This window comes from Dipodomys ordii, unplaced genomic scaffold, assembly GCF_000151885.1.
Source record: "Dipodomys ordii isolate 6190 unplaced genomic scaffold, Dord_2.0 Scaffold176, whole genome shotgun sequence".
Classification (NCBI taxonomy): Eukaryota; Metazoa; Chordata; class Mammalia; order Rodentia; family Heteromyidae; genus Dipodomys; species Dipodomys ordii.
In genome coordinates, this window is record NW_012267392.1 from 1,185,825 (window position 1) to 1,211,512 (window position 25,688).

At 46.3% G+C, this 25,688-nt stretch overlaps 1 protein-coding gene across 1 annotated transcript; it reads left to right on the forward strand.

The window, feature by feature from the left end:
* The first annotated feature begins 3,245 nt into the window (after positions 1-3,245).
* Positions 3,246-7,487, forward strand: LOC105998899 (chromosome unknown open reading frame, human C10orf71). The gene has a single exon (XM_013033729.1). It carries the CDS (start codon positions 3,246-3,248, stop codon positions 7,485-7,487), a length of 4,242 nt encoding a protein of 1,413 aa, XP_012889183.1.
* The last annotated feature ends 18,201 nt before the right edge of the window (positions 7,488-25,688 follow it).

Genomic DNA, 25,688 nt, shown 5'->3' on the forward strand with positions numbered 1-25,688 from the left:
AGCATATCTGCCCTCCTTTACCCTCTCTATCCCCAGACATGCACTGCTACCCACCTCCCAGCTGGGCCTGCTTTTCTCTCCTAATATCCAGTTTTGAATGGATTTGATTGTATAAAGAGTTTTTACAGTGGTATTTCACATATGTATATATTATATTTTATCAGACAACTCCCTCTGTTGCTCTTTCCCCATCCTCTCTACCAGCTATTATTCAACAGCTTCCAGATATTTCTTTTTTTTTCTTTTTGCCAATCCTCGGGCTTGAACTCAGGGCCTGGGCACTGTCCCTGAGCTTCTTTTGCTCAAGGCTAGCACTCTACCACTTAAGCCATAGCACCACTTCCAGCTTTTTCTGTGTATGTGGTGCTGAGGAATGGAACCCAGGGCCTCATGCATGCTAGGCAAGCACTCTACCACTGAGCCACCTTCCCAGCCCCTCCAGAGATTTCTTATGCCATCTTCATACACAAATATAATGCATTTCAATATTGTGTGCCTTCCATCATGCCCTCTTCCTCTCTCCTTCTCATCTCCCCAAACATTTCCACAGTTACAATCATGTTAGACAGATGCATAGATACATTGATATATACATACATAACATACAGACAGACACGGATGATTGATAGATGAGATAGATGATAGATGATAGATAGATAGATAGATAGATAGATAGATAGATAGATAGATAGATAGATAGATAGATTCTGCCACAGGAAAGAAAACATGTGACTTTTGTCCTTCTTAACCTAGCTCTCTTCATGCATCCTGAGGATCTCCAGTTCCATCTATTTCCCTATAAATAACATAATTTTATTCTTCCTTGTGATTGATTAAATTCCATTGAATATAGACTAGTTTTCTTAATCCATTCCTCAGTAGTTGGACATCTGGGATGTTTCGATTGCTTGGCTATGATGAATAGTGCTGCAGTGAACATGGGTGTGTCAGTGTCTCTACTGTACCCTGATGAACATTCCTTTGAATGAATATCATTCGATGTCTGGCGGTTCTAGCTTTTTGATTTTCATAACAACTGCCCTAATTCATATTCTCACTAATAGTGTATGAGGGTTAGTTTTTTCCATAGCATGCCTGGAAGCATTTGCTGTTTATGTTTTTGATGATGGTCATTCTGATTGTCATTTCTATTTACAATTTCTGCATGGCCAGCAATGCTGATTGTGTCTTTGTGCGTTTGAGGTGTACTTCACTTCTTCTGAGAATTCTTTGTTCAGCTCATTTGCCCATTTATTAATTAGGCAGTTGGTTCTTTGGGCATTTAGGGGGGTTTTGGACTCATTGTATATTCTGGTTATTAATCCTTTGCCAGATGTATAACTATTTTTAAGACTAAATTATATTCTACTGTGTGCATGTACCACATCTTTTATCTATTCATCTATCCATGGACATTTAAGTTGCTTCTGTATGAATGAGGTTCCACTATGATCAGTTTTAGCTGATAAAAATCAGGATCTCAGAGCTGGGAAGGTGGCTCAGTGGTAGAGCACTTGCCTTGCATGCATGAGGCCCTGGGTTCAATTCCTCAGCACCACATAAGCAGAAAAGCCAGAAGTTGTGCTGTGGCTCAAGTGGTAGAGCACTAGCCTTGAGCTGAAGAGCTGAGGGACAGCGCCCAGGCCCAGAGTTCAGCCCCACGATGGACCAAAAAAATAAATAAATAAATAAATCAGCATCTCTAAGATCTTAATTTCATCTTCTTTATGTATACAAGTAGATATTGGATTACTGAATCATAAGGTAGCTTTTTTAACTTTTGAAGGAAACTTCACAAGGTTTTCCATAATGGCTATACAAGTTGCATTCCCACCAAGAGTAGGAATCCTTAACAACACATGATCTTCATATATACGTCTGAGTTTTGAGGGCTGGGGAGGTGGGCAGTACTGGGGTTTGAACACCAGGCTGGGAACACTCTCTACCACTTGAGTCACATTTAGTTACATTTCAAGTAGAGTCTCAGGTTTTTGTCCAAGGTTGGCCTTGGCCAAGATCCTGCTAGAGTCGCTGAAGTGTAGTAGTAGCTGAGTTAGGTAGTACAAGCATGAACCACTACACCCTGCTTGTTTGTTGAAATGGGGCCTCAATAACTTTTGCCCTGGATTCGCCCTGAACTTCAGTATTTCTGATCTGTCTGCTGAATAGCTGAGATTATGAGTCTGAGCCACTGTGTCTGACTCACTGTGGTTTTAAGCTACATTTTCCTGCTGGTTACTCATTCTAGACACCTGTTATTATACCCATTGGCTACTTGTACCTCTCCTTTGAAAAAACACCTATTCAGTTCCTTTGCCAATTTTTAATTGGATTATTTGCTTTTGTTTAATTGTAGGTTATTTTGCAATCACTTTGTAAGAGTGCCTTATAGAGTTTGGAAAACAATCCTTTATCAGATATATGGTTTGCAAACATTTCACCCCATTCTATGGGATATCTTTTTTTTTTTTTTTGCCAGTCCTGGGGCTTGAAGTCATGGCCTGCATGCTGTTTCTGAGCCTTATAGCTCAAAGTTAATGTTGCCACTTGAGACACAGCTCCATTTCTGGCTTTTTTAGTGGCTAATTGGAGGCAAGTGTCTCATGGACTTCCTGCCAGGGTAGGTTTCAAATTTCAACCCTCAGATCTCAGCCTCCTGAGTAGCTAGGATTATAGGCATGAGCCAAGGCACCCAGCTTCCGTGGGGTATCTTTATATTTAGTTGTTTTCCTTTGCTGTACAGACGCCTTTCCTTTTTAGGTGATCACATTTGCCTTTTCTTTTTTTGCTTTTGTTACCATCCTCTTCTCCATTGTTTTTCTCTTAAGGAGTTTAACTCACCTGCTTTACATGGGGTAATCTGCTTTGTCCTTTCCGCTGATTTGCATGTTCATTGCATGTTCACTGTACCTGAAGAACCCGGTCCTAGGAACATCTAGTCTGCGTGCCTAACCCCAAACCATGCTTGCTGTAAGCGAGCCTCAGCAGTACCGAACTAGCTGTCCCAGGCACCATTACCTACCTAGGCCAGCCTACTGATCTATTACATTGAATGTACTGTTTACACCATGCATTTCTTTTCCAGAGGGGGAAAAAACAAACAAATAAATAAATACACACTTTGCAACTGCAACTGGTCAACAAGAAGCTCAAGTTTGTGGGAAGAAAGTTGTCCCTAATTCTGACAGAATCGCACCCAAGGCACTGCCCGCTGACAGGGACCGTCCAGCCAACGTCCACAGACCATGCAGGGGAGCAAGAAGGGCACAGATGGATTCAGTGACACCTCCAGCATTGGCAGCGTGCTGGACGATGCGGACAGGGAGGTGAGTAACCTCACAGACCGGGCGTTCCGCAGCTTGTGCATCTCCGAAGACACCTCCTTCCACGACTCTGAACTCGCCCTTTCTCCAGATAGCAACCGCCAGGGGTTCGGCTCTTTCCACCAAGAAACCGTGGGCCATGCCCACAGGAAGAGTGGCATTTGGACTCAGCTTCCCTCCCAAGGCACAGAGCACGCTGGCTGGGCTGCCGCCTTCCAGCAGCTGCCCAAATATGCTCAGGGGGAGGAAAGGTACCCCAAAACCAGCCCCCCACCAACGCCAGCCCAGAGGCGACTGGAGGTCCCCGTTTCTGGTCTGAGGAGCAGCACTAAGCCCATTTCCAAAGTCTCATCTTTGATCAAATCCTTTGACAGACCTGAGAGCCAACATTGTGACAGTAGGCCCCCGCCTAGCAAGCCCCCGGCTCTCAAAAATCCCCCCAAATTCGCCCCTCTCCCAGAAAGCGGTGTCAATTTCTGTTTCGATTCTGCCTTTTTGACTGTCAGAAGAGTCCCTGCTGAAGTCTCCAATCCCCACCAGAGCGGCCACCAGCCCGGCAGGAACCTCGGGGAGCAACAGTCCCCCAAGAACTCTGACATGGCCTCCCCCGGCTCTGGCAGCTTCCTCCCCGCAGAGGACAGTGCCACCAGCTCCTTAGAGTCCCGGTTCCCCTCTCCACCCAACAAGTCAATCAAGTCTGAGCCCGAAAGAAGCAAGGAGTGGGCTCCCAGAGGGACTTTTCTGCATAGTGAAAACAGCGCTTTTGAGTCATGGAATGCCCACCAACCAAAGCTGCAAGAGAGGAAGGAGGTGGCTGAAAGCATCCCAGAAAGCAAGGCTCCCAGACATTACGAGGACAAACTTTTATTGAAAGAGCCCCATGCCCCCGATCGCAAAGTCTCTCCCTGCCAGGTCCGACCCAGCTGCAGCCAGGAAGAGACCAGAACAGCACCAGGATCCCTGTGTACCTCAGGATCCTGGGGGCCCAGAGATCCAGGAGCTCCAGTGTTCCCTCCTGAGGGAAAAGCATCTGGCTCACAGTCAGAGCCTCAGGTGAAGTCAAGCCAGCCCCCGTGGAGGAAGCCAAAACCTAGCAAAGGAGGGAAAGACCCTTGCCAAGATACCCCAGAAGAAAAGAAACAGAGTCACTGGAGAGATCTGCCTCCATACTCAAAGCACAACCCGCCTGGGCAGTTTCCAGACAATGAAGCTCTGGACATGTCTGGGGATCCCCATGAGCACTACAGTCCTCCTTTTAATATCAGTAAGCTACTGACCCCCATCATACCCACTAAGCACACCCTAGAGTCCTCAGGGCCCCAGCCTGGGCACACCAGCCCCTCCCCCCCAGCACAGCTAAACGGATACCAGGAGAAGGAGGCCGGCCAACACTTGCCTCGGGACGGTTACAAATCCAAAGCGCCCAGCCTCCTGTTCAACCTCAAGGATGTGCGGAAGCGGGTCAAGAGTACCTACAGTCCCTCCCCTCTCTTGAAAGGCTTTGATGAAAAGCACCGGAGTAAGACGGATAGCAAGCAAGAAGCCATCATCAGCAATGGGGTGATGCTGCCCAATGGACTTGAGGAAAGCCCTCCAAATGAGCCTTCAAAGGAGAGCCCAGCGGACACCCCCAGCACACCTCACAGCGGTACCCAGGGGGATCCCAGTGACTCCTCTGCAGAAATCCATCGTACCCTCAATTCCCCTCCAACTGGCACCCACACCCCTTTCTGTGTCAATGGGGAGGCTGTAGAAAGGAACTCTGAGAAGGAGGAAGCAGAAGGAGAGGCAGAGCTGGGTCCTGCCAAGGCCAATTGGCACCCAGACTCCAAGGAACGTCACTCCAGAAAGCACCTGTCACTGAAGCTTTGTGACAGGGAGCCTGAGACCGGACAGGCTGCAGAGAAAACAAAGGTCAAAAATGGGCTCTCGAGATCCATCTCCCAAGAGACAGAACCTGAGCAAAAAGTGGGACTTCTGGTCCCACCCTTGAGCCAAAAGTTCTCCCCCGGACCCCTCTCTCCGGAGGAAGAGGAGGTGTTCTACAGTGACAGCCAGTCTGATTTCATGCCGAGCCTCCAGAGCAAGGCCAAGTTCAGCACCAGCTCTTCAGACCAATCATTTGCCTCCTTTGAAGATCAGCAGAAGACATGGTTTCCAGAGAGCCAGTGGGAAGACAGGAAGAAGGACGCAACGGCAGGTGACAGTCAGAAAGATGAGAAGAATGTGCTAGAAAAGGATGAGCCACCAAGTCATGGGGAAGGGGGCATGGAAAAGCCTACCCAGGGTGGGGTGCTGGGAATAGAAGGGGCGGGGTTGTCTACAGGGAGACCCAGAAAGGCAACGGTGGAGGAAGGGAATTTGAGAGGCTCTTGGATCCAAGGAAAACAGGACACAGCCCTTCCCCATGCCAAAGACACCCCTCCCTCCCCAGCTTCTGCACCAAACAAGCACAAGCTGTTCCCCATTAAAGACAACACACTCAGGGCCACCCCAGTGATAAAACCTATCATCCTGCCTCTCCTGAGGACCACAGCTTGCGAGGAGTCTCCCAGCGGCGGCCACCGCGAGGAGGAACTGCAAAGGCCAGGGTGGGGGGAGGAGGCTGGTGGCCCCTGTGCCCCCCCAAATCAGGAGATGCCCAGCACCCCAACCTCTGCTATGCTACAAGGCACCTGCCTGAAGCACACAGTGAGTGAGAGCCTGGAGGACCCTTGGCAGGTGCACCCTGGAGCCAAGATAGAGACCTCTGAGCAAGCTCACAAGGGGAACTTCCCACCTGAACCCCTGACAGGAGGAGGGGGTCACAGGATGTCACCCCTAGATGTAACACATGCACTCCTGAGCAGTGATGGCAAAAGCAGGCCCACGGAAGGGGGCACCCTGCCCACTCCCAGGCATGTCCCCACGATCGCTTTCCCCCAGGAAGATTTAGAAGTCCAGCCACTTAGCACACATTGGGAAGGCTTGCAGAGTCAGTTTTTGTCTCCACCCAGAGCAGGGCCTGCTGGGAGAAGGCAGGTCCCCTCTGAGATGGTGGCTTCTCCCCACCCCAGCTCCCTGGGGGAGAGCAGCACCTGCTCCCCAGCTGCCAGCATCCTCTGGGATGACGCTTTCCAGATCCCCAGCGACCTGGGTCTGCTGCCGGAAGAGCCTCCAGCCTCCAGCTCCTCGGCCAGCCAAGGTCCTCCCAGGCTCACCCGAAGAGAGGACCTGACCCATGGCCTCACGTGGGAGGCAGATAGCTCTGACCCCCAGCTGGAGGGAGCCGCAGAAGATGTCCGGACTCTCTCTCCAAAAGGTACACTATTAGAAATGGCTGCCAGTTCTGCAGGCCCTTCTGAGAAATCTGAACATCCGGCTCACCTGGGAAGGACAGCCAGCAAACCCCCGGCAGTTCCACCCAAGACAGAGAAGGCCCTGAGGAGGGCCAAGAAGCTGGCAAGCAAGAGGAAGAAGATGGACAGAGTGCAGAAGTCTGGAGAGGCCTGGGAGAAGTCTGGAGAGGCCTGGGAGAACTTGCAGGAGCACAGGCCCACCTTGCCTGGAGACAGGCCTCAGGCTAGATTTCCTGTGGTGAGGGCCCTGCCCCCTCCAATACACCGCCACTCAGTATCAGGAGGCCCAGAGCCTATGGGAAGGCGGTCCTGGGGTCCTCAGTCCCTCACACCCCTGCCCCCCTACCCTGCTACCCAGAAGATCCTCCAAGATCCTCAGTCTGGAGAATACTTTGTCTTCGACTTGTCCCTGCAGGTGAAAATCAAGACCTTCTATGACCCGGAGACGGGCAAGTATGTCAAAGTCTCTGTCCCCTCATCAGAGGGGATGTCCCCTGAGCCACCCCTGCAGGACCGCCTGGCTCCCTCTTACCTACTGTACCCTGGCTTCCGGCCTGTGCCGGTGACCGCCCTGACACCCCTGCGGTGCTCCTCCCAGCTCTCTGCCCCTACCTTCCTCAGGCAGGGCCCCCACACCAGGCCCCAGAGTGTCCATGGTGGAGGACTTCAGCCGGCCCTAGGGCTTCAGGGTGACCCTACCCCACAAGCTGCTGACCTGCACCCACGGGAGCCTCCCCAAAGCCCAGAGGAGGGCACAGAAGCCTCCAGCCTGAACATCATCTCCACTGAAGACTTAGAGGACTTTGCCACTGAGGGCATTTCCTGAGAATTGCAACAGACTAGATCCTCCCACCCCCCCAAAACAAAAAAGCTTACAATTCTTAACAACTAATCTCTCTCTCCCTCCCTCCCTTCTTCCCTCTCTGTCTCTCTGGGTCTCCCTGTCCCTCATACACACACACACACACACACACACACACACACACACACACACACACTTAAACTCATACTTAGCTGTTTGAATTTCCTAAAATCCACAAGAAAGCGGGGATCCATGTGACTCCATCAGAAGGGCCCCACCCTCGGCTCCCTCTCAGTCCCTTCTCAAATCTGCTCTCCTCCCTTCTCCCCTTTCCCCATTCCTGTCTTTCTTTGGCCCTGCACAAGAAGGATGGTAGGGCACAAGAAACTGTCAACCTGATGGGGTGACTGAACTCCTGCACCCCCACACCCTCCTTCTCAAGAGTGGGTTCTTCCCTGAGGTCCCAGCAGTGCCAAGCCCTGTGGTGGGCACGCACACCCCGCAGGAGGAGCTATGTCACACTTTCCTGGGGGGGACGCAGGTGGCACATGATAGCCGGGCCCCTGGTCACTGAGATGGAACCGGCCGAATATGACCCGAGATGGATTTTGCAGAAAAACTGTGAGTGGGCAATAGGTTTTGTTTGCAGAAGGATGTTTGCCCTGGGAAGGCTATGTCCTGATCAAGAAAAGACTCTCCTGGAAAAAGTGAAACAAGTTTGCCAATGTGCTTCTGTCCCTGGACTCCTGTCTTTCTTCTGTGGGCAGTGGGAGTTGGGAAAGTTTGGCCAAGGAAGGAAAGAGTGGTGTGCATTTCCCAAGGCAGCCCGCAAGGGATTCTGTGCCTGAATGGAACCGCAGCCCCCGGGACTCACGGCATTCTTTAACCCTGCTAGTGCCATCTTGGGCAAGACTGTCAGTGCAAAAATGAGGGAGGCAGGCCTTAGCTCACTCTCAGCCTTGGCCCAGGAAAGCTGAGTCAGTTCAGTCAGTTGACTCGTTTCCCCAAGTGAAGAAAACAAGCTGCTCTGACTTAGTGACTGGTTTTTGCACCCTGCACTCAAAAAGAATGTGTACTCTTAAGTCCTCGGTCTCTGGGGGCAGAGCGGGGGGGGGAAGCAGGGGCTGGAAGATAAAGAGATATTAAAGAGATGATTAGGAGCAGGACTCCAGGGAAGCCCGAAGGCGGTGGGGGCAGGGGGGGGGGGGAGGGTAGTGACTCTGCTTAGGTCACCTGGGCTGTAAAAATTTCAGGGAGATAGGGATGGCAGGAAGGGACCAGATTCAAGCAGCAGTGCCAGTTCATGCTTTAGATTTTGGGGTTTTATACCTCTCTACTTTCCTAGCAAGTACAGCTACACCTGAACTTCATTGTCAAGATGTCCCCCAGGTAACTTCCCCATACACACACATACACATACACCCTGGATTGATGCTACTGGCTCTAGTTCTGTCTGTGAAGTCAGCTCAGCTCAGTGTCATACCAGGAATGCAGGTCCCAGTGCCACACACCAGGCTCTCATTGCAAGTGGCAAAAACAGAGCGGTCCTTGATGCCACCAGCCCAGGACCGGCAGGCCTTCACCACTATTTTTTGTCTTACTAGAATCAGAAAAATGAGTTCATCTGAGAATTCTTAGAGCCTCTGGGGGAAAATGCCTAACAAAAGAAAGGTCTCTTCATTCAATAATAATCACCTGTTATAAGAACTGTGTCCTCAAAAGGAGGGATGGGATGGGGGAAGCTGTTCCCTTCCATCTTGGGGGGGATGTATTAAAAGGACTATGGGGAGGGGCAAAAGGATCAAGGTGAAGATCTGGAGATTCAGGTCAGCTCTTTGGGGCTCTGCTGCATTGCAGTGTGTTGGTGGATCGCACGGTCTGTCCGCTCATACCAGGGAACAGGAAAGAATGTCTGGCCTGAAAAAAGCCAGCGTACACCTGCTCATGGCAAAGCATCCTCCATCTTCAGTTCAGATAACAGCCCAGGAGACAAAAGGTAAGAGTTGCTACTCAGGAAAGAACAACTCACTTGGTGGTTTGTACCAAGATGAGAGGGGGGGTACTTATGTTTCCTTCTTCCCTCCATCCCTTATTCCTGTTCGTCTCCTCTCCCCCCTTCATCCCTTCCTTTTTCCTTCTCCATCCATCTCTTTTTCCTCCTTTCTTTCTTCTCCCCTTCCCTGTATCCCTTCCATCTTCTTTTCCTTCCCTCCCTTCTTCCCTTCCTATCTCAGCCCCATTTCTTCCTTTTCCTTCCCTCTCTCTATCTCTTCTCTGTTCCTTCCCTCTTTTTTCCCCTCCCTCCTCTCTGTCTTCCTTTCCCCCAACCTCTATCTTTTGTCAAACCTCAGCACAGAGCCAGGCACTTTGGTGGGCACTGGAGGAATCATGATCATGAAATCTGCACTCAGCTATCAATGAATTCAAATCTAACAGAGAAGAAAGACAGTTGCCATCCCAACATTCGGTCATCAACGGGTTTCTCTGAAGAGGACACAACTGGAAAGCTGAAGGAGATGGTGCCCAAATTAAGGAAGGTACAGCAGTTCATCTACCTATGAAGAAAGAACATTTCCCCTTCGTCTGTTTATCAAAGATGACACTGATCAAATGTGTCTAGTAAGATGTGTCTTACCATAGCACATTGGATTCATCTAGCAATTCTTGAGCATTTCTAGTCAGTGCAAGGGCTGAGGATAGACCTTTATTGAAATGTCTTTCAGCTTCTGAATTCATATTTTATTCTTTTGGCTTCCCAAGAAAACCCTTATTCTGCCATTGTGTCTAAAAGGGCGAGAAATACGTATGTGCATAGTTAGTGTACACAGTACATTCTGCCTGCATGTTCTTTACTGTGGGGATGTTTTCTGAGTTAGACTCCTAAAGTGTCTCCTTAGAAGGGACAAAAATGTACAGCCCACTCAAGGGGAGTATCAAAAGTCCTGAGGCTGGTTAGTGCAGGAGGAAGATTGTTATGCCAGCTTCTGAGTGGGGAAATGTGAGCCTGTTATTAGTCATCACAACAAACTGTATGGCTGCCTTGGCTTAATTTCCCTTGTATACAAACAAACTCACTTGGATATGATGTAATTGCCTAGGCACTAAGAACAGATTGTGTCAGAGGCTTGAGGCTCTCACTTCTGGGTGGATATTTGAATCCTAAGTTGATGCCTCTTCAAATGTGGTCCTCAGATCAAGCCAAGAGCTAACCAGAACCCCAAGATCTGACTATTTTTCCAAGGTCGCCAAGGTGACAGATTCACCTGCAAACTGAACTTTGTGAAAGTGCTTTCAGTACTATTGAGCCTGCATAGGTGATTTAAGGCAAGAAACTCACAGACCTGTCTATTTATTGTGGGTCCTGACCTTATACCTTCCTCCTATCTACTTCTGCAGGTCCTGACCTCTATCCTGACCTCTATCCTCCTTCTATCTACTTCCTATATGTTCTAACACTCTCTTCCTGGCCTTATATTCTCCTCCTATTTCCTGTGGTCCCTGACGACATACCATCTTTCTATCTACTTCCTGTGGGTCCTGACCTTGTACTTCTTGTCTGCTTCCTGTGTGTCCTGACACCCTCCTCCTGTCTACTTCCTGAGTTTGCAGCCTTCTTTCACCTGCCTCCTAAAGTGCTGTATCTTCAAACTGTGTATTCAAAGAGACTGCCTCTGATGCCCTCACTTCTGGCCATACCTAACTCACTTGTGTAGTCTGCCAGCACTCTCTGATTCTCTATCCCTGCACATGTTATAACTGCCTTATTCCCTGTGTATCTTCCTCATCCACTGAATGGTCAATATGGAAGAGAAGAATCTTGCATGTCTGTATTACTGCTACCTTCTCCCCGTGGCACAGTGCCAGGTGTGAGGGAGGCCATCAGTAACCATCTCCAGATTCATCACTGAATTATGTTAAATTGTTGGGTTGAAGCTGGTAACAGAACTACACTGGGAGAACAACCATTACCATCCGGACAATGCTACTTTCCCCAATTGGGTGTGGCTCCCACACAGCTAAGCCTTGGTGTTAAGGCAGAGTAGGTACTTTACTGCCTTGACCCCAGTTATGGGGGACAGCTGGGCAGCTTGCACCCTACAAATGAGGTCTCAGGGACCCAAAGCCCAAGAACAGATGTCTCCCGATGTAACCCTTAAGTATTTGCATTTCACTAATGTTCTTTGATGAGAAATTCCACACCTGCCAACAAACGGAGGCCAAAAGACTTGCCCAGCACCCACATCCACATCCAAAACCCAGATTAGAACCCAATTATCCTTTGGCATTGTGTTGATCAAATGATGAGGACATTAGGCAAATTGTATTAAGTAAAAGTGATGAACGTGCCTGAAGTCTGTGTGTATCACCACAGGATGCCTATGGACCACACCTCATTCTTCAGAAGTATTTTACTGTGTTTGCTTGCAAGGTGGTAAGGCCAGTTTTAGTATAGATGTGTTTTAACTTTTAAGTCTTTTAAGTCATCCTCCTTCAGGATCAAGAAGGTAATCCAGGCACTGGTGGCTCACAACCTATAATCCTAGCTACTTAGGTGGCTAAAACCGTAGTTTAAAGCCAGACAGACAGGGAAATCTGTGAGATTCTTATCTCCAATTAACTGAAAAAGTGGAAAATGGAGCTGTGGCTCAAGTGATTAAATGCTATTATTGAGGGGGAAAAAAAGAATGGACGAAGGGAAGGAAAGAAGGAATGAAGAAGAAAAAGAAAAAAAGGAAAGGAAAATGAAAAAGGAAAGTTGAGGGATAGCATCTAGGTCTTGAGTTCAAGCCCAGAAAACAAAAGGTAAAGTAAGATAGTTGTTTTTATCTTCTCATGTTCTCTTAATCCAATCCAATGAATCTGGCAAATTTTAGTTCCACTGACTGAGAAATGAGTCTAAAGGTCTTCTAAAAGCACCCACAAATCCAGGCTTAAGCCTGTAGTAGATTTAAACATGGAGGATCTTGAGAAAATCTTCACAGGTCCAGGGTAAGCCTGACATCTTCACACCCAATACACTTCTCTATGACTTTTTCAAACAAGTGACTCTGAAGGTTCTTAGAAATTCAAATTAGTCATTAAGAGATGATTTTTTTCAATGTTCCAAAAAGCTTCTTATTTTGAGCATGTTGTTAAGGGTCCAGAAATTTGACCAGTTGTTCCCCTCCGAGCACATATTTGAAGGTACTCTGACCACACTGACACCTTAGAGCACATTATCTTTGCAACGAGCCCCAAGAAGACCTTTGCCTCTCACATGGTTGGGGGAGAGGATCCATCAGAAGCCAGGAGAAGAAAGGCAGAAATCTCCATATACATATATATATGTATGTATATACACACATATGTGTATATATGTGTACATATGTACATGTATATAAACACATATGTGTATGTGTGTATATGTACATATATATAAATTAGCACAGTACAACACATAAATGCAATCAGGAAAAAAAAATCACATGATGGGGCTGGGAAGGTGGCTCAGTGGTAGAGTGCTTGCCCCTTATGCATGAGGCCCCAGATTCGATTCCTTAGCACCACATAAACCAAAAAGGCCACAAGTGGCACTGTGGCTCAAGTGGTAGAGCGCCCTAGACTTGAGCTGAAAAGCTCAGGGTCAGTGCCCAGGCCTAGAGTTCATGCCTCATGACTGACAAAAAAAAAATTACATGATCAACTCAATGGATGGAGAAAAAAAATCAACATCCTTTTATGATTTAAAAAAAAAAATTAAGATGGGCACCAGTGGCTCATGCCTATAATCCTAGCTACTCAGGAGGCTGAGATCTGAGGATTGCACTTCAAAGCCAGCCCCAGCAGGAAACTCCATGAGACTCTTATCTCCAATACACCACCAAAAAGCCAGAAGTGGAGCGGTGGCTCAAGTGTTAGTACTCACCTTGAGCTGAAGAGCTCAGGTTCAGCAGCCAGGCCCAGAGTCCAAACCCCATGCCTGACAAAAAAGTAAAAGAAAAACTCATCCAGACACTGGTGGCTCATGCCCAAAATACTAACTACTCAAGAGGCTGAGATCTAAGTACAATGGTTCAAAGTCAGCCTGGACAAAAAGTCCCCATCAGACTCTTATCTCCAATTAACCACTCAAAAACCAGAACTGTCACTGTAGCTCAAAGTGGTAGAGCACTAACCTTGAGCAAAAGAACTCAGGAATAGTGCCCAAGGTCCCAAGATCAAGCCCCACGACTAACAAAAAAACCTGTGAATAAACTAAGAAGAAGTACACCTTTACATGACATATCTCTAGCCAACACCAAGCTGAAATCATGTCCTCTGAAGTCAGAAAGAAGATAAAGGTGCCCACTCTCCCTAGTCTGATGGAAGGTAGAACTGGAACACCTAGCCAGAGCCATCAGCAAGAGAAAGAAATAAAAGTCATAGGGATAGAAAATACAGAAGTCAAATTATCCCTATTTGTACTTGATATGATACTATGCATAAAAGATTCTAAAAACTCCATGAAAACAAAAACTTCTTAGATATCTTTCAGCAAAGCAGTCAGATAGAAAAAGTCATTTTTCTATACATTTTCTATACATTTCTATTCATTTTCTAAATGAAGTTGCAGCTGGGCACTTGCAGCTCACACCTGTAATCCTAACTATGGAGGAGGCTGAGATCTGAGGATCACAGTTTGAAGCCAGCCCAGGCAGAAAAGTCCATGAGACTCAGACCTCCAATAAATGACACTAAAAAAGCCAGAAAAGGTGCTGTGGCTCAAGTAGTAGAATGCTAGCCTTGAGCAAAAGAATCTCAGAGACAGAATCCAGGTTCTAATGTCAAGCTCCAGGGCCAGAAAAAAAAATGAACTGGCTAAAAAAGAAATCAAGAAAGCAAACCCAACCACAAGAAGCCTCAAAAAATGTAGGAATAAACAACTAAAGAGGTAAACAATCTCTACAATAAAAAATTATAAAACATTGAAGAAAGAAGTCAGAAAAGGCATCTGAAGGTGGAAAGGCCTCCTACATTCATATATTAGCAGAATCAATATTGCAAACATGACTATACTACCAAATTCTATACATTTGTTGTAACAATATTAAATTAAATCCCAACAATATTCTTCACATAAATTGATAAATCAATCCTAAAATCATATGGAAGCACAAAGACCTCAAACAGGCAAATTAACCCTGAGCAAAAAAGAAAACAAAAAAATAGTGTTGGAAATATAATACCTGACTTCAGGCTATAATACAGAACCATAGTAACAAAAAGGGTACTGGAACAAAAGACACAAAGACCAATGGAATAAAAGACCCAGAAATAAACCCATGCATTTACAACCATCTGATTTTTGACACAAAAAAATGTACCAAAAACATAAAATGAGGAAAAGCCTCTTCAACAAATAGTATTGGGAAAACTGATTATCTTTATCTAGAAGACTAAAACTAAATCCCCATTTCCCTCTCATTGCTGAAATCAATTCAAAATAAGTCATAAACCTAAATGGAAGACATGTAACTTTGGTCAAGAGCAGGTAGCTTGTGCTTATGATCTTAGCTACTCAGAAGAAACAAGATCTGGAGAACTGGTGTTTGAGGCCAGCTCAGGCACAAAAGTTGACTAGATTTCATCCCCAAATTGACCGGCACAGGCAGGGCTAGAACAATGGCTCAAGTGGCACCAGCCTCAACACATACACACAAAAAAAAAGTCAAGCAAGATCATAAGGCCCAAAATTCAGGCCCTACTACTAACACACACACACACACACACACACACACACACCTTTGTGCAGTTGATTTACACTACTTTTTAAAATAAATAAAAATAGCTGGTACCAGTAGCTCACACCTATAAACATAGCTACTCCGAAGGCTGAGATCTAAGAATTGCTATTCAAAGCAATGGTGGAAAGGTTGTAAAAAGGTAGAAAGAAAGTTTTCTTATAAGGTTTTTATTATATATAACAAGTGGGATAATATTGCTTGGAGGTTGTTTAAAATTAAGACTTAAGTTGTAAGTCCTGGAGCAAACACTAAAAATAATAATAATAACATTAAACCAATAATGAAGTAAAATAAATTTTTTTTACCCAAAACAAAGGAGGCAAAGGCAGGGTTAAAAAAGGACATAGACAAATGAAAATGCCCTAAACACTCCAATTCAGAGACACAAGATGCTCAGAAAATTCAATTACAACTTGTCAACAAAAAAATTCACTTTTACTATAAAGCCACAGTCTAAATCATAAATAGAAAAGGATAACGCTAACCCGTCTACATTAATATCAAACAAAACATGTTTCGGAGGAAGAAAGCATTACCAAAACTAAAGAAGATCATCATCTTCTCATACTAATAAGATCCTAATAGGAAACAAACTTGCTCTACACCCACGGCTCACACCTGTAATCCTAGCTACTCAGGAGACTGAGATCTAAGGATCACGAGGAGAAAGTACATAACTATAGTTCAAAGTTTCAACATTACTCTAACTTCTACAGCCCAACGTAATGGTGAATTTTAACAAGGTGAATGACAAAGTACACTTCTCTGGGTGTGTCCATGAAGGTGTTTATAGAGATCACTGACCTCATGAATGGACTGAACACTTGGTGAGTTCCTAATATGATGGCATTGGGAGGTAGGTCACTTAGGCTGGGCTGTAATCCTAGCTACTCAGGAGGCTAAGATCTGAAGATCACAGTTCGAAGCCAGCCCAGGCAGGAAAGTCTGTGAGACTCTTATCTCCAATTAATCACCAAGAAGCCAGCAGTGGAGCTGTGGCTCAAGTGCTAGCCTTGAGAAATAAAGCTCAGAAACAGATCTCGGGCCCTGTGTTTCAAGCCCTAGGACTGGTACAAAAAATAAAATAAAAGCTAAGGGACAAAATTTACTAACCAAAAGCATGCTTGTCAGTAAAGTGAGTTAGTTATGGGGCTGAAACTACAGTTGTGAGCACCTATAGGTATCTATTCCTGTTACAGTAAAAGGAATACCAAAGACAGAGCCAAACTGGCTTATATAACAGATCTGCCCTCAAGATAACCTGCTAACCCATTTTCCATTAATCCAAGAATGGTTAATATATGTATGAGATAAGGGCAGAGCCTCTGCCACCTAATAACCTCTCCAAGGTCCTGTCTGGTCCACTTCTTAATAACTCTACCAGAGTTCTGAGGGGGATATTAAGTAGGATCATAGATTGACAACAAATAGATGATAGATGGATGGATGGATAGATACATACATACATATACAGATGCATACACTGGAGGCTGAGATCTGAGGATAACAGTTCAAAGCCAGGCTGGTTAATCTCCAATTAACCAGCAAAAAGCCAGAAGTGCAGTGTAGCTCACATGGTAGAGTACCAGCCATGAGCCAAAAAAGTCAAATGAGAACATGAAGCCCTGTTTAAGCCTCAGTACCAGCATCAAAAAACAAACCAACAAACAAAACCTTCAGTGTTGTTGTTGCCTTCCCCATGCATCTTAAAGAAACAATGCAATATAAATGCCATTAGCAAGTTGCATTAGCAAATTGTTGAGCTAATAAGATCATCTTCAGTACAGACGCAACATTTTTACAGGGTTTGCTTTTTGGGTTTTGTTTTTTGTTTTGTTTTGTTTTGTTTTGTCAGTGGTGGTGCTTGAACTCAGGTCTTGGGCACTATCCTTGAGCTCTTTTGCTCAAGGCTAGCACAGTGCCACTTTCAGCCATAACACCATTTCTGTTTTTCTGATGGTTAATTGGATATAAATAAGAGTCTCATAAACTTTCCTGTCCAAGTTGAACTGTGATTCTCTGATCTCTGTGCTTGGTTGAATCTGCAGACGCAGGACCCACAACTACAGGAAGAAAGAACACCAAGATGACTATTAATTTCAGTCAAAGTAGATTTTAGATGAGGAAATAAATCAGGACATTTCAGAGTGAGCAAGGGGTAGAGCAGGAGGGAAGCTCAGAGGGGCTTGGGATTCCCTATCCCCTAAATGGCGCAAAGAGTGAACCGTGTCTGCATGTTCCCTGAGCCTAAGGGACATCCATGTCCAGCCAGAAGGGTAGCGTTCAGTTCTGAGGACTAAGGAGGTTGATGCTGGGCAAGGAAGGATAGAGAGAAGACAGGCTCTGATCCCTATAAACCCCCTCACTCTAAATTCCTCCCACTGAGTAAACAGAGATGAATCTTCCCCATAAAGAGGGACTCCAACTGATGCCATTACTAATTGCTAGCAATAAAACTGCTAAATAAAGAACAGAGACGAGATGATGAATCTACAGGAGGCCGCCCGACAGAACAATTAGACTTGAGAGACGAACCTTCGCTCACAGGCTGCGCCACCACGCATGCATTATTAATAAAGTAGACATTGAGCTCTGCCACTAGAAGAAAAGGGGACCCTAGCCTTTGCCGCTCACTCCAGTAAAGTCTCCCACTGTCTCTCAACTTTGGCAATGAACTGTAACTGAAAAAGAAGTTGCTGGATGATGCCCCGCGATAGAGAGGCACCAACTCCACAACTCGAGTCCCAGGTAAAACTCTCAACAGTTCCAAATGCCAACTCATGCCCCAGGGCCTGCTCCTCCCCCAGGGCATCTCAATGGCAGCTCCCCCACTGCTGTTGCACAACAAAGTATCTTCTCAACTGAAAACAATAGTCGGCCAGGTGCTGGTGGCTCATGCCTGTAATCCTAGCTACTCAGGAGGCTGAGATGTAAAGATCATGGTTCAAAGCCAGCCAGGAAAGTCCATGAGTTGTTTATCTCTAATTTACCACCAAAAAGTCAGAAGTGGAGCTCTGAATCAAGTGGTAGAGTGTTATCCTTAAATACAAAAGTTCAGGGACAGCACTAAGGCCCTGAGTTATGCCCCAGGTTGACATCAAAAAGAGAAAGAAGGAAAAAAACTGATGATTATCTTCCAAGTTTCTGTGTATCAGAAACTGCAAGTGTCTTGGCTGAGTACGTCTGGCTTGTGAGGTCTCCTGGTGTTTAGGTGAAGCTGTTGGTCCAGCCTGAAGACTAATTGGAAGGAGCACTTCCTGGCTCATCCCAGGTTGGCTTGTTTTCCTGTGTCTGTGAGCTTGAGGCCCCATCAGACATGGCAGCCACCCTCATGCCACTCTCATCCTGAGGGAGTTGTCCTAGAAAGGGCTAAAGACCTCAGAATGGAAGCTGCCATCTTCTCAGGGCTCAAGTAACAAACTGACAAAACAAACAAGCTGGGTGCTAGTGGCTCACACCTGTAATCCTAGCTACTCGGGAGGCTGAGATCTGAGGACTGGGATTCGAAGCCAGCCTGGGCAGGAAAGTCCATGAGACCCTTATCTCCAATCAACCACCATAAAAACAGAAGTGTCTCTGTGGCTCCAAGTGGTAGAGTGCTAGCCTGGAGTAGAAAAACTCAAGGATAGTGCCCAGACCCTGAGTTCAAGTCCCAGGATTGGCCAAAATAAGTAAGTAAGTAAATAAATAAATAACTCAAAAGCCCCAACTCTAAAAATAGAACTCCCATATGATCCAGGACTTGAACCAAGGACTCAACCAAGGAGTTGTACACCCTGATTCATAACAGCAGTATTAGACACACACAAATAGCCAAAATATGAAAATGGCTCATTGATAGAGAAGATGAACAGAATGTGGTGTACTCACACAAAGGAGCAAATTCAACAACGTGGATGAACCTAAGGGACATGGAGTTAAGTGACAGCTGGTCACAAAAAAGGACAATTACGCTCTGTCTCCACTCCTAGAAAGCACTCTGGCAGCTAACAACATGGATGGTTTTCAAGAATAAGCAGAAGGGTACATGGGAAAGATTACAAGATGGAAAGTTCCAGAAATGGACAAAGGTAATGCCTTCACAATAACATGCATATACTTAACACTACTGAACTGTGAACTTAGAAATGGCTATGTTTCCAAAAAGAAAAACAATCTCCCTGTCCCATAATAGTCATGGCATACTTTTGTATCAATGATGGCCCCAGAGCTTTTTAACTCAGGGTCTAGGCAGTGTCCCTGAGCATTTCTGCTCAAGGCTAGTGCTCTATTATTTGAGTCCCAGCTCCACTAATGGCTTTTAGATGCGTATTGGAGATAAGAGTTTCATGGGCTTTCCTGCCCAAGCTGTCTTTGAACCATGATCCTCAGATCTCAGCTCCTAAGTAGCTAGGATGAAACTTCTTTAGAAGTTAAGATGTGTAGTGGATCGAATGTTTGTATGTGTCCCCCCTCTCCCCCCTCCCCCCACTAATTCATATGTTTAAGCTGAACACCCTGTATCATGTACTCAGCTGCTAAGAAAATAATTAAGGCCGGGTGCTGGTGGCCCATGCCTATAATCCTAGCTATTCATAAAGCTGAGATCTGCGAATCATGATCCAAAGCCAGACCAGGCAAAAAAGTCTGGGAGACTCTTACCTCCAATTAACCTCCAAAAAGTCTGGAAGTAAAGCAGATGACAGAATGCCATCCTTGAGAGAAAAAGCTAAAGGAAAGTGCCTTGGTCCTGATTTCAAGCCCCAGCACCAGTAATAACAACAACAGCAATAATGATGATGATGATGATAATAATAATAATGAAGAAGAAGAAGAAGAATTAAGTAGGGTCATAAAAGTATAGGGTGGTGCTGGGCACTGGTAGCTAAAGCCTATAATCCTAGCTATTCAGAAAGCTGAGATGTAAGGATTGTAGTTCACAGCCAACCCAGGCAGGAAAGTCCATGAGACTCTTATTTCCCTTAACCATCAAAAAGCCAGAAGTGGAGCTGGAGGTCAAGTGGTACAGCAGTGGACTTGAGCAAAAAAGCTCAGGGATATTACTGAGGCCCTGAGTTCATGTTCCAGGACACACACACACACACACACACACACACACACACACGTATGGGATGCTGATCTGACAGAATATATGTCCTTATAAAAAGACATATTGAAGATATTTCTGTCTCCCTCCCTTTGCCTATCTTCTGTGCATATATAAGGTTATGTACAAATAAAGAAAGAAGACAGACATCTGAAAGCCACAGAGAGCCCTCCCCAGGAACCAACCCTGCTATTGAACTGATCTTGAACTCCCAGACTGCAAACTACAAGAAAATAAACTTCTGTAATCTAAGCCACCCTACCTGGCCTGTGTCATTTTGTGACAGAAAGCTGAGCTGACTGACAAATGCATGTTGCATATAATTAATGTTAACTCTCTGTATTTAATGTTTTAAGCTATTATGGATAACAAGTCATATTTAATACTCTCCTTTGAAAAACAGCCTAGCCTAGCCAGTGTAATCCTGTAATCCTAGCTAATCACGAGGCTGAGATCTAAGAATCATGAATTGAAGCTAGCCTGGGCAGCAAAGTCCATGAGACTCTTAGCTCTAATTTATCACCCAAAAGTCAGAAGTAGTAGAATGCTGGCCTTGAGGGGGGAACTAAGCACACAGAAAAAAAAGTGTGTGTGTGTGTGCAATCCTAAAGTGATGGAGAATGGACCAGAGGCTATGCCATGACTGACGGGGATAGAAAGACAGTCTCTTTGGGATGATGAAACAGTCTGTACTCTAATGAAGAGTGGGTTACATGAATCTGTTCTAGGATGACTTTGTGCATATCCATTGTCCCCTCTCACATGCACCCTCTCCACCAAAAATGACAATATGTAAAAACTGATGGAATCCAAAACAAGTCTGAGGTTTAGTAAACCACACCGTCCCAATGTCTTCGTCCATGCTGATCTTTGCTCTCAGCTCTTTGGGGAGAGTGGGTGAGAAGTTCGTGGGGATATCATGCTACTTTTGAAAATCTAAAATTATTTTGGAATAAAAAAACCTATTAAAAATGTATCCAGTCAAACTGAGTGCCCGTGGCTCATGCTTATAATCCTAGCCACTCGGGAGATCTACGGATTATGATTTGAAGCCATCCAGGCAGACAAATCCATAAGAGTGTTATCTCCAATCACCCAGCAAAAAGCTGGGAGTGTAGGTTTGGCTCAAGGGGTAGAGTACCAACCTTGAGCAGGGGTGAGAGATAGAGTATCCAATTACTGAAGACGTGGTATTTTGTGCCTCTCTGGAGATAGAACTCACTGATAGTGTATAAGGTGTCATTTGTGCTCTTTTTTTCCCTTGTTGCCTGTCCTGAGGCTTGAACTCAGGGCCTGAATGTTGTCCCTGAGCCTTTGTGCTCAAGGCTAGTGCTCTATCACTTGAGCCACAGCTCCACTTCTACCTTCATTGGAGTTTAAGAGTCTCACAAACCTTCCTGTCTGGGCTGGCTTTGAACCACCATCCTCAGATCTCAGCCTCCTGAATTGCTAGGATTGCAGGCATGAGCCATCGGTGCCTGAATCATTGCCTCCATCTTAAAAGAGGGCAAACTGAGACATGGTTCAGGAAAGAGATTCGCCAAGACCCCACAGCCAATGAGTAGGATGGGATCCAGGATGCAAGGTCAAGTCTGATGACCCCCTTACCTTGACTGCAGATCCCAGGATCCCTGCGTTGGCCACCCTGGGCTGCTACCTGCAGGCTGGCCTCTGGCAGCAGGTGCAAAGCCAGCCAGTAAGGACAGGGCTCTAATTCAAGGCTGTGGGCAGAGCAGCTGGTTGCTGAAGTCCCCACGGCCCGGGGCCACATTGCTCTTTATGTTCCTGGGGAGATAAAATGCTCCACTTAGGGGAAGCTCTCTCCAGGCTGCAGGGCCATTAGCTCACTGACTCAAAAAAAAAAAATACCATTTGGGCAGCGCTGACAGATGTGGCCATTACACCATCACTTAGCCATTCTCCCTGCTCCTCCCGACCTTGGGAAGGGGAGGGGCTGTGAGGCACGCAAAGCCCTGGGGAGGGGCCTCGAGATTCACTTCCTGGCACCACCTCCTCTCCAACCTTAACTTGCGCTTTGCCAAGCCACCTCAATCCATGGAGCAGGAGACAGCCTCAGACAGTGAGGTATGCTGCCACTCCCTTTGAACTTCAGTAACTGCCTTCACACACTTCATCTCCGTTCCTCCCATCAATCATGTGTACTGGGAATGAGACTTAGTAGTACCATGATCCTGGAATAAGGAAGCAGCCCAGAGATGTTCAGGAGCTTTCCCAAGGTCACACAGTGAAGGGGTGTCCAACTTCTGGTCCCCAGCCTCCTGCTTCTACAATGTTGTTGGGGTGATCCATTCTCAAAGTGGTGCTGATGCACTGAGGGAAGGATGAAGACTGACTGAGGAACCTTTCACGTATTGGCAATTGGTTCACCCCCCCTCCCACCACCCCACGAGACCCAAGAAGGTGCCTGAAGACCTTCTAACACCTGACAGTCCCCAGCCAGCAGCAAAAGCTGTTGCCAGTTCATCCAAGCTGATGGTGAAAAGCCACAGCCACAGCACAGCTGGACCATGCATCCAAACCCACCTCCAATCCCAGACGCACAGACCTGGAGAAGCATGCCAAAGGACAATGACTGTCTCTCACCCACAGCCATTTGGAGAAGTGGATGGATTTGGACAGCTTGGGCTTCCTTCAGCCTCTACTCAGCTCCATGACCTCAGAGTCCAGTCAAGGAGAGAAGGACCAGCCCCCAGCCCATCTCCTCCCATGAGCAGGGGGGTGGGATGGGGGTAAAGAACACAAAGAGAAGATGGAGCTGGGAGCAATGGTTCCTTATGGTAGCTGAAGGTGGCCACAGAAAGAGATGGCTCAAAGTCCGTCTTGATGAGGGCCCAAGAGTCTGGAGGGCCCAAACCCTTCGTACCATCTTCTGATGGAGAATCTGAGAGGGTAAATGGGTCTGGCTTTGCCAAAACAGCCAGAGCCAGGAGGGAAATGGAGCCACTGCTCACGGTCGGTCATAGAGACGACAGCCCCCAGCAGCTCCCAGGTCCACCCCCTGCACTAGACAGTAGTTCATGGAGCCCAGCCTGGAGATCCCAACGCAGGCAAGAGCTTCACTGTCACTGCAGGGCCATATGGACACAGGCTGGCAGCTTTGGCTCAGCTCACAGGACACAGGGAACTCCACACCCAGGTATAGAGCTTCCTGGGTGTAAGCTGTACAGCCCACAGCTATGCTTGTGCAGGGGCCCATAACAGAGGCCATAGAAGTCTTTAGCTAATTCCTAGTGAGGGGGAAAAAAAACCTCAAATGTTGAATTTTCTGAAAATAAGCTGGCTAGCTCCAGGACTGGAGCTAGCTTTAAAATGATTATTCCAGCCAGGTGTCAATGGGTCATGCCTGTAATCCTAGCTACCCAAGAGGTTGAGAACTGAGAATCGCAGTTCAAAGCCAGCCAAGGCTGGAAAAGTCTGTGAAATTTCTATCTCCAATTAACCACCAAAAAAAAACAAAAGTGGAGCTGTGGCTCAAGTGATTGAGCGCTAACCTTGAGCACAAAAACTCAGGGACAATGCCTAGGCCTAGTTCAAGCCCTAGGACTGGCACAAAAATTAATTAATTAATTAACTTTATTTATTTAAAAAAATTATGATTCCAAGTCTCTTACAGTTTCTGTCACTAAGGACCATAAATGTCATCTTGACTCAGCAGAGGTTGGCTCTTCCTCATCTGTACCTCTCTCTGCACCTTTTGTGGTCTCCCTGCAGTGGGCACATTCTAGACTCTGCCCAGGACCCAGAGAAGGGTATCCAGTGCTCCTCGGGCTCACAGGGTCAAGGCAGCCATGATACCATGCCTGATTGGACCAGAGGCTTTTGCCCAGCCATGCTGCACCAACTGCATTCACTCACCATGGTGGCAGGATTCCCAAACACAGGGAATCAATGCTGAGCTAAGACTGGAGTCTAGGTGCAAAGAGAAGAAGCAGAAGAGGGCAGAACTGCAGGGTGAGGAAGCAAAGGAGGAAGAGGAGTTACTCTCCTAGCTCCTGGTGCCTGTCCCACCTTCTCACTTCCACTTCAGACTAACACAGATCTCAACTTTCCCTGCAGCTAAAACATCGTCTTCCCTCCCTGTGCTCCCATCATGCTTCAGTGTCTGCCTGTCAGATTCCAGGGCAAGTCCTTAGTTGCCTTCCCTGGCCTCAGACCAGAGGACAGGCCTCCTCTTGGAAGTCCTACACACCTTGTGGGGGTACTCAGGAAAGAGAGGTGGCCACTCCAACTCCCTCTGTAGGCTTGGTAGCTCAGAGCCCAACCATCTTGTCTCCTTCTTGCAAGACTTTGCCTAAGGAACATCCTCAAGCCGTTGACATGGTGTGAATTCACTTTACATTGTGACCCTGTGAGGCTGTACATTCATCACGCAAGAGTGTACCAAAGTACAGAGAGGTTAAAAATGACTTACCCACAGTCATACAGTGTCAAGAGGTTGGATTTCAAACAGGCCAAATGTACTCTTCGTCTGCAAAGCTGGACTCCGCGTTTGTCAAAGTTTTACGTTATCTTGTGAAGCCAGAAAATTAAGAAAAGAGTGTCCTTTACGTGGAGTGGTTAAATCTTGGAATACCTTGGTTGTGGCCCCCTCTAAAACACATATACACACGTCTGAGAGGCCTACGAACCTCTGGGTACCATCAAATCTCTTTGGGACCTGCTCCTGACAGGCTAATACTCGCAGTCTTTCAAACACACCAGGACCCTTGACTGCTTTCTAGGGTCTTAAGGAAACAGTCCATCCTAAAAAATTCACCTGTTAAGTGTTCATTGTGTGACAGGCAACAACATGGCCACCAGCCAGTAGCCCTACCCTTGGCCTCAGTTTCCCTATCTGCCAAATAGGAACAGAGCTGTACATCCCTTATCCAGAATGCTGGAGATTAAAGTGTTTCAGATATGGGATTTTTTTTCAGATTTGGAAATATTTGCATAAGCATCTTGGGAAGGGAACCACAAAATTCACATAGGTTTTATAGGCACTTTACACAGCCCCAAGGTAATTTTATACAATCTTTTTAGTAATTTTGTATATAAAACCAGTTCTTATGGTATGGAATTTCCCATTTGTGATGTCATGTCAACACTCATGAAGAGTTGTTAGTTTTGAAGCATCTCAGACTTTGGAGATATACAATCTGTGTTTACCTTATAGATTGACTGTTGGAATTAAATTAGCTGAGCTTATCTGGCCCTGGGGGCTCACATCTGTAATTCTAGACACTCTGGAGGCTAAGATCTGAGGATCACAGTTCAAAGCCAGCCTAGGAAGAAAAGTCTATTAGATTCTTTTGATTTTTTTTTTTACCATTTTTTTTTACCATTGCTGGGCCTTGAACTTAGGGCCTGGACACT

Coding starts and splice junctions, on each gene's coding strand:
- LOC105998899 (XM_013033729.1), top strand. CDS start 3,246: ATGCAGGGGAGCAAGAAGGGCACAGATGGATTCAGTGACACCTCCAGC.